Below are 12,575 nucleotides of genomic sequence, written 5' to 3'. Positions count from 1 at the left end.
CGTGGGGCTGCCTTTGAAGGTGACCCGGAAACTGCTACTAATCCAGAATGCGGCAGCCAGACTGGGGACTGGGAGTGGAGACCCCATAACACCAGTGCTGAAAGATCTTCATTAGCTCCCAGTACGTTTCCGAGCACAATTCAAAGTGTTGGTGTTGACCTTGAAAGCCCTAAACGGCCCAGTAGACCTGAAGGAGCGTCTCCACCCCGGACACCGTGGTCCCTCTCCCGAGGGCCTTCTGGCGGTTTCCTCCCTGCAAGAAGTGAGGTTACAGGGAACCAGGCAGAGGGCCTTCTCGGTGGGGGCGCCCTCCTGTTGGATGTCAAGGAAATAAACAACTACCTGACTTTTAGAAGACATCTGAGGGCAGCCCTCTTTAGGGAAGCTTTTAATGTTTGATGTTTTATCGTGTTTTTAATATTCTGTTGGGAGCCGCCCAGAGTGGCTGGGGAAACCCAGCCAGATGGGCGGGGTATAAATAAGTAATTATTATTATAGCTGCGAGGGAGTTCTCCGTTTACCTGTATCTTCTCCATCAGCTCCTTGTTCTTCTGGGTCAGGGAATCAACCTGTCCTTGCAAGGTCGCCAGGAGTTCCTCAGTGGAGACGCTCAAACTCTTTTTAGAGAGCAGAAGCTCAGCCCCTGTCAAAACAAGAGCAACTTTAAAGAAAAGCCGAAATCCCATGGCAACGCATCGCGCTGCAGACTCCGATTTTGACTCAACTCGTCATATTTCAAATGAATCCCAATAAATAACAATAACAAGACGGAACGTAACAGAACATCGCAAACGCCTGCCATCTTTGCTGATTCTACATATTCAAATAAGGTCCTCGAAGGCGGAAAACGTGACCATTAAATACTAATAACAACCATACCTGGGAATTCGAGGAGGTCTCCCTCTTCATCTTGCAGGGTTTCAATGTCATAGCTGGTGTTTTCCTTCTCGTTCTGTGTGGGGCAGGGAAGAGCAGAAAAAACAGGGGTTCAGGCAAGGCAAGATCAACATGAGCCGTTATGGACTGCCGGCTGCCCATGGAGGCGCAGGTCAGTTCTGTGTCTGCCAGCTCCATCTGGTCCGCAGGATGAGACCCTCCCTGCCCTCAGACTGTCTGGTCAGAGTGGTGCATGCTCTAGTTATCTCCCGCTTGGACTACTGCCATGCGCTCTCCGTGGGGCTACCTTGGAAGGTGACCCGGAAACTACAACTAATCCAGAATGCGGCAGCTGGACTGGTGACTGGGAGTGGAGACCACATAACACCGGTCCTGAAAGACGTACATTGGCTCCCAGGACGTTTCCAAGCACAATTCAAAGTGTTGGTGCTGATCTTTAAAGCCCTAAATGGCCCCGTATCCCTGAAGGAGCGTCTCCACCCTGGACACCGGGGTCCGTCTCCAAGGGCCTTCTGGTGGTTCCCTCCCTGCGAGAAGCGAGGTTAGAGGGAAGCAGGCAGAGGGCCTTCTTGGTGGTGGCGCCCTCCCTGTGGAATGCCCTCCCACCAGACGTCAAGGAGATAAACAACTATCTGACTTTTAGAAGACATCCATTTAGGGAAGTTTTTAATGACGGATGTTTTGTTGTGTTTTTAATATCCTGCTGGGAGCAGCTCAGAGTGGCTGGGAAAAATCAGCCAGATGGGCGGGGTATAAATAATAAATTATTATTATTATTATTATTAGATCAACGAGGTTTCCTAGCCAGACCAAGACTATCAGGGATGCTTGCCCCCTGCAAATCCAGATGTCTAGCATATCCCACCACAGATATTGGCTCGTAGGGAACAATGCTATTATTGGGGTAAACCCACAGAAAAAACACCCGTTGTTTTCGCGAATCTGCTGTGTATTTCAAACCCCACCGATGCACATGGCTTGCGGTACCTCCACAGATGACAGACGGCTCCGCAAAGCCGCCAACTCTCTCCCAAGGTTTTCCTTTTCCCCAACTTTCTCCTCCAGCTGTTTCTGAAGCTCTTCCACCTGGTGGGGCAGAGAGAGAAAGAAATTGATCCATTCATTTAGGTAAACGTTTGCAAAACCCCTTATGGTTTTGATCTATGGGCTACCATTAAAACGAGGCCGCATTTCAAATTGTATTTTAACCCGTATTTTAATAAATTGGATGTACATTTCCAAAATATAAGATAGAAAGCAAATAAAATAAAACCGACATGCGGCAACAGTGTTTTGCGTTGTGTCGGCTCCTCTGGTATAAGTCATGAGCCCCGCCTGCTCCCTAAAATATCACTGCTTTGCTCCTTTCTATATATAGGGTGCCTACATTCTGCATGGACTGGTTGCAGGGCAACATGAGCAAATGGCTTGAGATACCTATGAGGTCCATAAATTACCATATAACATATATTCAACACAAAAAACCAGCGATAATTTGTTGTTAACAAAGGACAAATAAAGGGCCCCATTACCTTCAGTAGCTTAGGACCTCATCAAACCCAAATCCGGCCCTGGTTCCAACATTTTAAAACATGAAGCAATAGAAGCAAAAAGCTAGCTGAAAGCAGAGATTGGAGGGCCATCTGTCTGGGATGCTTTAGCTGAGATTCCCACATTGCAGGGGGTTGGTCTAGATGGCCGCTGGGGGTCCCAGCCAACTACGATTCTAGGATCAGCATGGGGGCAATGGGTTCCCTTTTCTAAGAAACGGCATCTTTTAAACTCAAGCCTTTCTCACCCCCTCCTCTCCCGGTCATCTCAATTTGCTGCGGTGTTTAATAAATGCAGTTTTCTTGGTCCTTTTTTAAACCATCCTCGAATATTATCTCGGGCAGATAATAGGCTCACCTGTTTCTGCAGAGTATGCAAAGACCCATCGTCCAGTCGCTAACGGAGACACAAAAAAAAAGGGAGGTGGACAGGATTAACAGAGCCTGAGAATATACACACACACACACACACACATATAGGTAAAGGTAAAGGTACCCCTGCCCGTACGGGCCAGTCTTGACAGACTCTGGGGTTGTGCGCCCATCTCACTCAAGAGGCCAGGGGCCAGCGCTGTCTGGAGACACTTCTGGGTCACGTGGCCAGCGTGACATCGCTGCTCTGGCGAGCCAGAGCCGCACACGGAAACGCCGTTTACCTTCCCACTGGTAAGCGGTCCCTATTTATCTACTTGCACCCGGAGGTGCTTTCGAACTGCTAGGTTGGCAGGCGCTGGGACCGAGCAGCGGGAGCGCACCCCGCCGCAGGGATTCGAACCGCCGACCTTTCGATTGGCAAGTCCTAGGCGCTGAGGCTTTAACCCACAGCGCCACCTGCGTCCCGACACACACATATACAGATATATATATTGTATATACCGTATTTTTGGCTCTATAAGACTCACTTTTCCCCTCCTAAAAAGTAAGGGGAAATGTGTGTGCGTCTTATGGAGCAAATGCAGGCTGCGCAGCTATCCCACAAGCCAGAACAGCAAGAGGGATTGCTGCTTTCGCTGCGCAGCGATCCCTCTTGCTGTTCTGGCTCCTGAGATTCAGAATATTTTTTTCCCTGTTTTCCTCCTCCAAAAACTAGGTGCGTCTTGTGGTCTGGTGCGTCTTACAGAACAAAAAATACGGTATATACAAATTTATTTGCTATTTTTTTCATATTGTTTCCGTACAATAGGACCCTAACCATGTCTCCTGTGACCTGAGTCCTACTCAATTCAACAGGGTTTTACTCTTAAGTAAGTGGGGTTTCTTGCAGACATATAAGGCAGCCTGCCATCTCCCCATCACAGCTTTGCACAGGCCGTTACTCGAAAGCACTCTGCACATGCCTATGTAACCCTCGCTGACTGCATTCATGTGTAAACGTAAACCACTTACTCATGATGCACTGACATTTAATTTTACTGTTTACTATGGGATCCTAATGGGTCATTGAACATTGCTTCATTCAATAAGAGCTGTTTATTTCAAAGCGATTGTGACCGTTTTTAATATCGGACCAGATTGTCGCTATTAATGTTTGACATTTTATCATTACAGTGGAACCTCGGTTTTCGAATGTCATCCATTCCAGAAGTCCCGAAAAGTCCGAAAACCAAGGATCAAAGGGACTGCCGGCAAGTTTAATAGGGGAAATTGAGAAACGCGCCTCAGAAATCGAACGTTCGTCTCCCAAGGCGCATTCAAAAATGGAAGCATTCGCTTCTAGGTTTTCGGCGTTCGGCTTCTGAAACATTCGGCAGCCAAGACGTTCAAAAACCAAGGTTTATATGTGCTGGAAGCTGCCCAAAATGGCTGGGGCAACCCAGCCAGATGGGCAGGGTATAAATTTAATTACAGTGGCACCTTGGTTCTCAAACGCCTTGGTTCCTAAATGCCGAAAACCCGCAAGGAAGTGTTCCGGTTTTTGAACGTTTTTCAGAAGCTGAACGTCCGACGCGGCTGTCGGCAATTGTTTCTGGGGCGCCTTCGCCAATCAGAAGCCGTGCCTTGGTTTCCGAACATTTCGGAAGCCAAACGGACTTCCGGAACAGATTACGGTAAGTTTGGTGCTTTTGTTTTCGCTCTTTATTTTGCCTTTTTGAGGCTTTTTCAGTTCATTTGTTTTTGCGACTGTGCAGAACACAGTCCAGCTACTGATTGATCGATTGTGTGATTGCAGAAACGGCTAAAAGCCCCCCCTCCAAACAATGACCATCATCAGTGCAGATAAAGAAAAACATTAATTTCAATTTTTATCATCTACAATACTGTCCTATTTATTTTATAGTACAGTACATTGAGTCTTGCTTTCATTTTATGGATCAATGGTCTCGTTAGATAGTAACGTTCACGTTAAGTTGCTGTTTTAGGGGTTGTTTTTAAAAGTCTGGAACGGATTGATCTGTTTTGCATTGCTTTCTATGGGAAAGAAGAGTGCCTTGGTTTTGGAACGCTTTGGTTTTGGAACGGACTTCCGGATCAGATTAAGGTTGAGAACCAAGGGACCACTGTATATATGTGTGTGTGTGCCGTACGGCTGAGGGACGGCACGGGAGACAGATCCCGGGGTTCGCCGGGAGCAAGTTCAACCCCGGAGCGCCTCACTTTCTGCTTCAAGGTCTCTTGCCGCTGCTCCAGGCTTCGGATCTTTTGCAGGAGCTGAGCTCTCTCCTGACGCAGCCGCACGATTTCCTCGTAGGCCTCCTGGTCTTCCTGGAGGGTGGGGGAGAAAGAAACCCAAAGCTGAGCGACAAGGGGCTGGTCCCCTTCCTATAACACGAGGGTGTTATAGGAATTATAAGGTCTTCTATATATAATATAAACATTCATAAACGTACAAGGCAAACACATACATATCAACCACGTATCTGAAATAGTACAGGAAAGCAATCCTGAAGCCATTTGGACTCTCCCAAATTGACCTCGAATATTTCTTTGCAAGGAGGAAGGAAATGGGGAAAGCTTTCCAATGGTCTTTGGACTGTAGGGACTTACACCTCCTTTTTCAAACACAGTCTAGCAAGTATCTGTTATCAATATGCGTAAGAGATTCAGGAACTAAGTATTGACCGTCTCCAAGGAATGGCCAGGTCACCCAGAAAAGGCAATTGATAAGGCATGATTGATCAGGTCTCCTGGCAGACAGGAGAGAAGCAACACATTCCCATTTCTCCCGGGGACCACCTCTTTCTGTGATGTATGTGTGATGTTTTGGGGGGTGGTCTTGAGCTACAGGGTGGGCAATTTCAAAAGTCTATATAAGAGCTTGTGCACCAATGTTCGGGGTTCCTCTCCTCCCTCCCTGCGTGGGGTGAGCGGGGGACCCTGTTGCAACAGTTCAATAAAGTTCAGGCTTACTAGCCGCTTTGCTTCTCAATATTCTCTGGCTGGCCTCTGTTATTTTCTCCTACCGATAGAGAACCAACTTAAGGACTCTAGACGGGCTCTTGGGTACCCCATAAGGGAAAGGGAGCAGTTTTTGCTCATAACAAGGACATCACCGCTAAGGGATCCTCACCATCGCAGCTGGAACAGGGGGGTCATTGTGATGGGTCCGGGCCGGCTTGGCAGTGATGACTCGGTTGCCCCGTTCGGCAGGAGTCGGGTTGTGGTCCGGTGGGTGGGGGTCCTAATAATAATAATAATAATAATAATAATAATAATAATAATAATAATAATAATTTATTTGTACCTCACCCATCTGGCTGGGTTTCCCCAGCCACTCTGGGCAGCTCCCAACAGAATACAGTATTAGAAACACGATAAAACATCAAACATTAAAAACTTCTCAAACAATGTAGCAGTATATATTTAAACTGAAATTCAAACCCAGAAGTGAATGTTCTGGTTTTTGAACGTTATTTTGGAACTCGAACGTCCGACACGGCTTCCTATTTTCCCTACCTGGCTGGGGGCACTTCCTGGAGGAGGCGGGGCTTTCCTCTTTCTCGGGCTGCTGTTCTTCCCTTTGGTCAGAGAGTGGCGCGGAGAGGATGTCTGGTTTTTATTTTGGAAAAAGAAAGAAATAGATGCGGAAAACGCAAATGAGGTACGCGAGGAGAATGTGCCCCTAGCAACATCGCCTGCCTTGCAAGGATTGGGGGCTCGAAAATGTTACCTGGGAGGACGCTTCAGTCGATTCCTCTTCTGTGGGAAGCAGAAGGAGAGAGAGAGAGAGAGAGAGAGAGAGAGAGAGAGAGAGAGAGAGAACGCAAAGATTGAATTAAATAAGATGGTGAGGGAACAACTAACTTGCGATGCCCAGGTTCATCACCCTGTTAACAACTGAGATGGCTTAGATGCTGTAATACACTTGCTTGCATGAAAGGGTTAACCTGAGCCCTGAGCTCAAGTTGCCAGGCTTAACACGCCTCACCTTCCCAGTCTTCCCTCTTCCTGCTCCCCGGAACAAGCAAGAAGACATGCAGCCATGGCTCCCTGCAAGCGAACCAAATCTCTCTAAAAGGAGATTTCACTGCCTGCGTCTTTGCTAACCCAAATATTGCACGATCCTTTTTTTTCGTAAGGAAACCAACTCCCTCCCCCTTTAAAATCATTTAGAATCTTTTTCTTTGCTTTATTGCTGGCGAATGGAGACTTGTTTGCTTTGGCATTAGTTCTGGAAATGAGTAAAGCTACCGTATTTTTTGCTCTATAGGACTCACTTTTTCCCTCCTAAAAAGTAAGGGGAAATGTGTGTGCATCTTATGGAGCGAATGCAGGCTGCGCAGCTATCCCAGAAGCCAGAACAGCAAGAGGGATTGCTGCTTTCGCTGCGCAGCGATCCCTCTTGCTGTTCTGGCTTCTGAGATTCAGAATATTTTTTTTTCTTGTTTTCCTCCTCCGAAAACTAGGTGCGTCTTATGGTCTTATAGAGCGAAAATACAGTATTTAGATTTGCAGAGCTGAGCGGCTGTGATTTATTCTAGCCTAAGCATTTTCAGGGGAGCATTTGTTTAAAGGACGACGAAGGCAGGTGCAGAGCTGGCCGAGTTTAAACCGTCTTAGAGCCTGTCTCCTCCTCCTGCCTACAGTTCCTCAGGAACGTGGAGACGCAGAAATGGCCTCCGCTTCTCACCAGGAAAAAGCCCAGTTCGACGGAGGGAAGGTATCCTTACCGCTGGCCCAGGAGTGGCGCTGAGCAGCTTCCTGCAGATAGTGCTGGATGAGGGCATTGCCCACGGCCGCGCCGTAATGGGCCGCATCGTGACCCGTGGCGTCAACGAGGCCGACCTTTGCCCCACCGTGGACCAGGACTTCCACCGTCTCCACGCTGCCGTTCTCGCAAGCCACCATCAGGGCTGTTCTGAAGCAAAGACGAGGCCAGTTAAGTTGAGAGGGGTACAGTGGTACCTCTGGTTAAGTACTTAATTCGTTCCGGAGGTCCGTTCTTAAGCTGAAACTGTTCTTAACCTGAAGCACCACTTTAGCTAATAGGGCCTCCTGCTGCCGCCGCACGATTTCTGTTCTCATCCTGAAGCAAAGTTCTTAACCTGAAGCACTATTTCTGGGTTAGCGGAGTCTGTAACCTGAAGCGTATGTAACCTGAAGTGTATGTAACCTGAGGTACCACTGTAGCTTTGTTTGGAACAAGCAGCAGGGAGGCATTGTGGAAGGAAACGGAAATGGCGGAGGGCTTGATTGGATTTGGATTTGATATCCCGCTTTATCACTACCCGAAGGAGTCTCAAAAGCGGCTAGCATTCTTCTTTCCCTTCCTCCCCCACAACAAACACTCTGTGAGGTGAGTGGGGCTGAGAGACTTCAGAGAAGTGTGACTGGCCCAAGGTCACCCAGCAGCTGCATGTGGAGGAGCGGAGACGCGAACCCAGTTCACCAGATTACGAGTCCACTTCTCTTAACCACTACACCACACTTGCTCTGTGATCTGGTCCGCTGTCCGGTGCCGCAGGGGGAAATGGGGAGGTGCAGAGGAAGGATGCCGCCCGATGCCACACACACCACAGCGGAAAAAGGCTCTCACCGTCCACGCTGGTCTCTGGCGTTGACGGCGGCTCCCCGGTGGAGCAGGTACCGGCACAGCTCCGAGTGGCTCATCTTCGCCGCGAGCATGAGAGGGGTCGCGCCATCCTGCCGCCAGAGAAGAGAGTTGACGCAAAGTTAACAGCTAAAACCAGAGAACTTAATGACAACTGTTTCATGGAAGAATAGGTAAAGGTAAAGGGACCCCTGACCATTAGGTCCAGTTGTGGCCGACTCTGCGGTTGCGGCACTCATCTCGCTTTACTTGCCGAGGGAGCCGGCATACAGCTTCTGGGTCTTGTGGCCAGCAGGACTAAGCCGCTTCTGGCGAACCAGAGCAGCGCACGGAAACGCCGTCTACCTTCCCGCTGGAGGGGTACCTATTTATCTACTTGCACTTTGATGTGCTATTGAACTGCTAGGTTGGCAGGAGCAGGGACCGAGCAACTGGAGCTCACCCCGTCGCGGAGATCCGAACCACCAACCTTCTGATCAGCAAGTCCTAGGTTCTGTGGTTTAGACCACAACTAGACTAAAGGTAAAGGTAAAAGTACCCCTGACCGTTAAGTCCAGTCACGGACAACTCTGGGGTTGTGGCACTCATCTCGCTTTACTGGCTGAGGGAGCCAACGTTTGTCCGCAATTTTTCTGGGTCATGTGGCCAGCATGACCAAGCCGCTTCTGGCGAACCAGAGCAGCGCACGGAAACGCCGTTTACCTTCCCGCCGGAGTGGTACCTATTTATCTACTTGCACTTTGACGTGCTTTCGAACTGCTAGGTTGGCAGGAGCAGGGACTGAGCAACAGGAGCTCACCCCGTCACGGGGATTCGAACCGCCCACCTTCTGATCAGCAAGTCCTAGGCTCTGTGGTTTAACCCACAGCACCACCCGCGTCCCTTTCTCATGAAAGAATGGAAGCCTTTAAATATCATAATACCGGTGGCACCTTGGTTCTCAAACGCCTTTGTACTCAAACAACTTGGAACCCAAATGCTGCAAACCCGGAAGTAAGTATTCCGGTTTGCGAACTTTTTCCGGAGGCCGAACCTGCTCTGTTTTGAGTGTTACGCTACTGATTTGAGTGCCACACTTTCATTCTAAGTACCACACTTCCATTTTCCATTTTCCACTCAAATTTGAAGCGTAACACTCAAAACAGAGCACGTTCAGCTTCCAAAAAAGGTTCGCAAACCGCGACACTTCCTTCCAGGTTTGCAGTGTTTGGGTTCCAAGTTGTTTGAGTACCAAGCCGTTTGAGAACCAAGGGGCCACTGTAAAACTGATTAAAAAGAAAAGAAAACAGCCCATTCTTGCAACCCTACCCAGCAGCGGCGGAAATAAACGCAGTGGGAGGTTTTCGTGAATTTGGATCAGAGCTTACCTTGTCCTTGGTGTTCAAGGGAGCCTTAAAGTCGCAAAGGATTTCAAGACAAGAGATGCATCCGTTGACAGCTGCGGAAAAAGAGCAGGAAAAAACCTACTAAGGAGCAAACAAGACGTCTTGCAATTTATTCTACAATGTACAAGACTTTGCACAAGCACTGAAAAATTTACAAGGTCTGCAATTCCCATATTATAATGCGTAATTATAATGGCAGTTCATTCCTTGGTTTTTAGGCAAAAGTTCATGTAACTGAGCTACGGGAACATGAGGTTGTAAAAAAATATATATACCGTATATGGCCCAAGTGAGGTGGGGTTATCACCTGAGATTCACCTGAAGAAGCAAAATGCCCCGGAGCCAGTGCCCACCCCACCCCACCCCCGCTCTCTGGGGTTTGGGGAGATGGTGAAATATGCTGACCTGCATGGTGGAGGGCTGTGCGTCCGTGGCTGTCTGCTATGTCCACAGGACAGGATGCCTGGAAGAGAGAGAGAGAGAGGGAAATAGAGAAGAGAGAGAAAGAAAGAAAGAAAGAGAGAGAGAGAGAGAGAGAGAGAGAGAGAGAGAGAGAGAGAGAGAGAGAAGAGAGAGAAAGAGAAAGAGAAAAGAAGAGAGAGAGTAAGAAAGAGAGAGGGGGGAAGAAAGGGAGAAGAGAGAGAGGAGAGAGAGGAGAGAGAGAGAGAGAGAGAGAGAGAGAGAAAAGAAAAGAAAAGAAAGAAGGAAGGAAGGAAGGAAGGAAGGAAGGAAGGAAGGAAGGAAGGAAGGAAGGAAGGAAGGAAGGAAGGAAGGAAAAGAGAGATATGGAGAAGAAAGAGAAAGAGAGTGAGAGAGAGAGAAAGAGAGAGAGAGAGAGAGAGAGAGAGAGAGAAGAGAGAGAAAGAAAGAAAGAGAGAGAGAGAGAGAGAGAGAGAGAAGAGAGAGAAAGAAAGAAAGAAAGAAAGAAAGAAAGAAAGAGAGAAAGAGAAAGAGAGAGAGAGAAGAGAGAGAAAGAAAGAAAGAAAGAAAGAAAGAAAGAAAGAAAGAAAGAGAGAAAGAGAAAGAGAGAGAGAGAAGAGAGAGAAAGAAAGAAAGAAAGAAAGAAAGAAAGAGAGAGAGAGAGAGAGAGAGAGAGAGAGAGAGAGAGAGAAAGAGAAAGAGAAATAGAGAAAGAGAAAAGAAGAGAGAGAGTAAGAAAGAGAGAGGGGGAAGAAAGGGAGAAGAGAGAGAGGAGAGAGAGGAGAGAGAAAAGAAAAGAAAAGAAAAGAAAAGAAAAGAAGGAAGGAAGGAAGGAAGGAAGGAAGGAAGGAAGGAAGGAAGGAAGGAAGGAAGGAAGGAAGGAAGGAAGGAAGGAAGGAAGGAAGGAAGGGAGAGATATGGAGAAGAAAGTGAAGGAGAGAGAGAGAGAGAGAGAGAGAGAGAGAGAGAGAGAGAGAGAGAGAGAGAGAGAGAATTAAGCAGTGAAAAGGAGCTGAGCCCCCAATCCTACCTGCGGCTTCCTGGGGAGAAAGCCCCATCCCAACCCAGTGGAAAGATAGCCAATGTGGATCCACCTGTTGCCTTGCCTCTCCTTGCAAAGCCGCCTTGAAAACCCAAACCCAAACCCACCCAGTTCAGTTTGGGATATGGCCAAATTCAGTGCGCAGCCGCAATTGAAAGCCGCGCTTGAAGATGCCCTGAGAGTTACCTGCAACAGCTTGCTCACGCACTGCGGGTGTCCATGCTTAGCCGACAGGTGCAATGCTGCGTAGCCTGCGGGGAAGGAAGGAACATGAGATATGGGGTTTTTCATTATAAGACAATGGCCAGTGTCACATTCTGGATTAGTTGCAGTTTCCGGGTCACCTTCCAAAGTAGCCCCACGGAGAGCGCATGGCAGTAGTCCAAGTGGGAGATAACCAGAGCATGCACCACTCTGGCCAGACAGTCTGCGGGCAGAGAGGGTCTCATCCTGCGTACCAGATGGAGCTGCCCTGGACACAGAATTGACCTACCCTCGGGCGGATGCCACCACCGAGAAGGCCCTCTGCCTGGTTCCCTGTAACCTCGCTTCTCGCAGGGAGGGAACTGCCGGAAGGCCCTCGGGAGAGGGACCCCGGTGTCCGGGGTGGAGTCGCTCCTTCAGGGATACTGGGCCGTTTAGGGGTTTCAAGGTCAGAACCAACCCTTTGAATTGTGCCTGGAAACGTCCTGGGAGCCAATGTAGGTCTTTCAAGACCCGTGTTCTATGGTCTCCACTCCCAGTCCCCAGTCTGGCTGCCGCATTCTGGATTAGTTGCAATTTCCGGGTCACCTTCAAAGGCAGCCCCACGGAGAGCGCATGGCAGTAGTCCATGAAGGAGATAACCAGAGCATGCACCACTCTGGCCAGACAGTCCACGGTCAGCGAGAGTCTCATCCTGCATCCCAGATGGAGCTGCCCTGGACACAGAATTGACCTGTGCCTCCATGGACAGCGGTGAGTCCAAAATGACCCCCAGGCTGCACACCTGGTCCTTCGGGGGCACAGTCACCCCATTCAGGACCAGGGAGTCCCCCACACCCGCCCGCCTCCTGTCCCCCCAAAACAGTCCTTCTGTCTTGTCAGGATTCAGCCTCCATAATAATAGCTTTTGCACCCTAAACCCACCTGAGCCGTCGGTCGTCATGGCGTCCGCTCCGTGGGCCAGCATGACTTCCAGGCAATCTGTGTTCCCTTTCGTCGCAGCCAGGTGGAACCTGCGGAACAGACCGACACTTGATCTGCGATTCCCGCATCGCGAGGGGTTGGGCTAGATGGCTCGGGAGGGCCTG

The 12,575-nt window shown here is 49.1% G+C and overlaps 1 protein-coding gene and 1 long non-coding RNA gene across 4 annotated transcripts in view; both read right to left on the bottom strand.

Annotated features, from left to right (window-relative positions):
• The window catches only part of LOC309361025, a 113,247-nt gene that overhangs the window by 50,404 nt on the left and 50,268 nt on the right, over nt 1–12,575 (bottom strand). The window lies entirely within an intron of this gene.
• Nucleotides 1–12,575, bottom strand: part of ANKRD24 (ankyrin repeat domain 24) — a 30,994-nt gene that overhangs the window by 7,104 nt on the left and 11,315 nt on the right. For 2 of the 3 annotated variants that reach the window (XM_081895410.1, XM_081895409.1), the window contains 14 exons: nt 12,412–12,500; nt 11,470–11,534; nt 10,227–10,284; nt 9,804–9,874; nt 8,422–8,528; nt 7,556–7,743; nt 6,556–6,584; nt 6,342–6,434; nt 5,956–6,066; nt 5,043–5,150; nt 2,806–2,844; nt 1,885–1,983; nt 880–952; nt 522–643 (listed from right to left, as the gene is read on the bottom strand). In XM_081895410.1, coding sequence (XP_081751536.1) covers nt 522–643; nt 880–952; nt 1,885–1,983; nt 2,806–2,844; nt 5,043–5,150; nt 5,956–6,066; nt 6,342–6,434; nt 6,556–6,584; nt 7,556–7,743; nt 8,422–8,528; nt 9,804–9,874; nt 10,227–10,284; nt 11,470–11,534; nt 12,412–12,500 — 1,252 coding nt within the window. Of the gene's footprint in view, nt 1–521; nt 644–879; nt 953–1,884; nt 1,984–2,805; nt 2,845–5,042; nt 5,151–5,955; nt 6,067–6,341; nt 6,435–6,555; nt 6,585–7,555; nt 7,744–8,421; nt 8,529–9,803; nt 9,875–10,226; nt 10,285–11,469; nt 11,535–12,411; nt 12,501–12,575 lie in introns of those variants that run through there. The other variant, XM_081895411.1, reaches the window with a different exon arrangement.

This window comes from Podarcis melisellensis, assembly GCF_964234715.1.
Source record: "Podarcis melisellensis genome assembly, chromosome: 18".
Classification (NCBI taxonomy): Eukaryota; Metazoa; Chordata; class Lepidosauria; order Squamata; family Lacertidae; genus Podarcis; species Podarcis melisellensis.
Note: the sequence above shows the minus strand (reverse complement) of the source record. Positions and strands in the feature narration are given on the sequence as shown.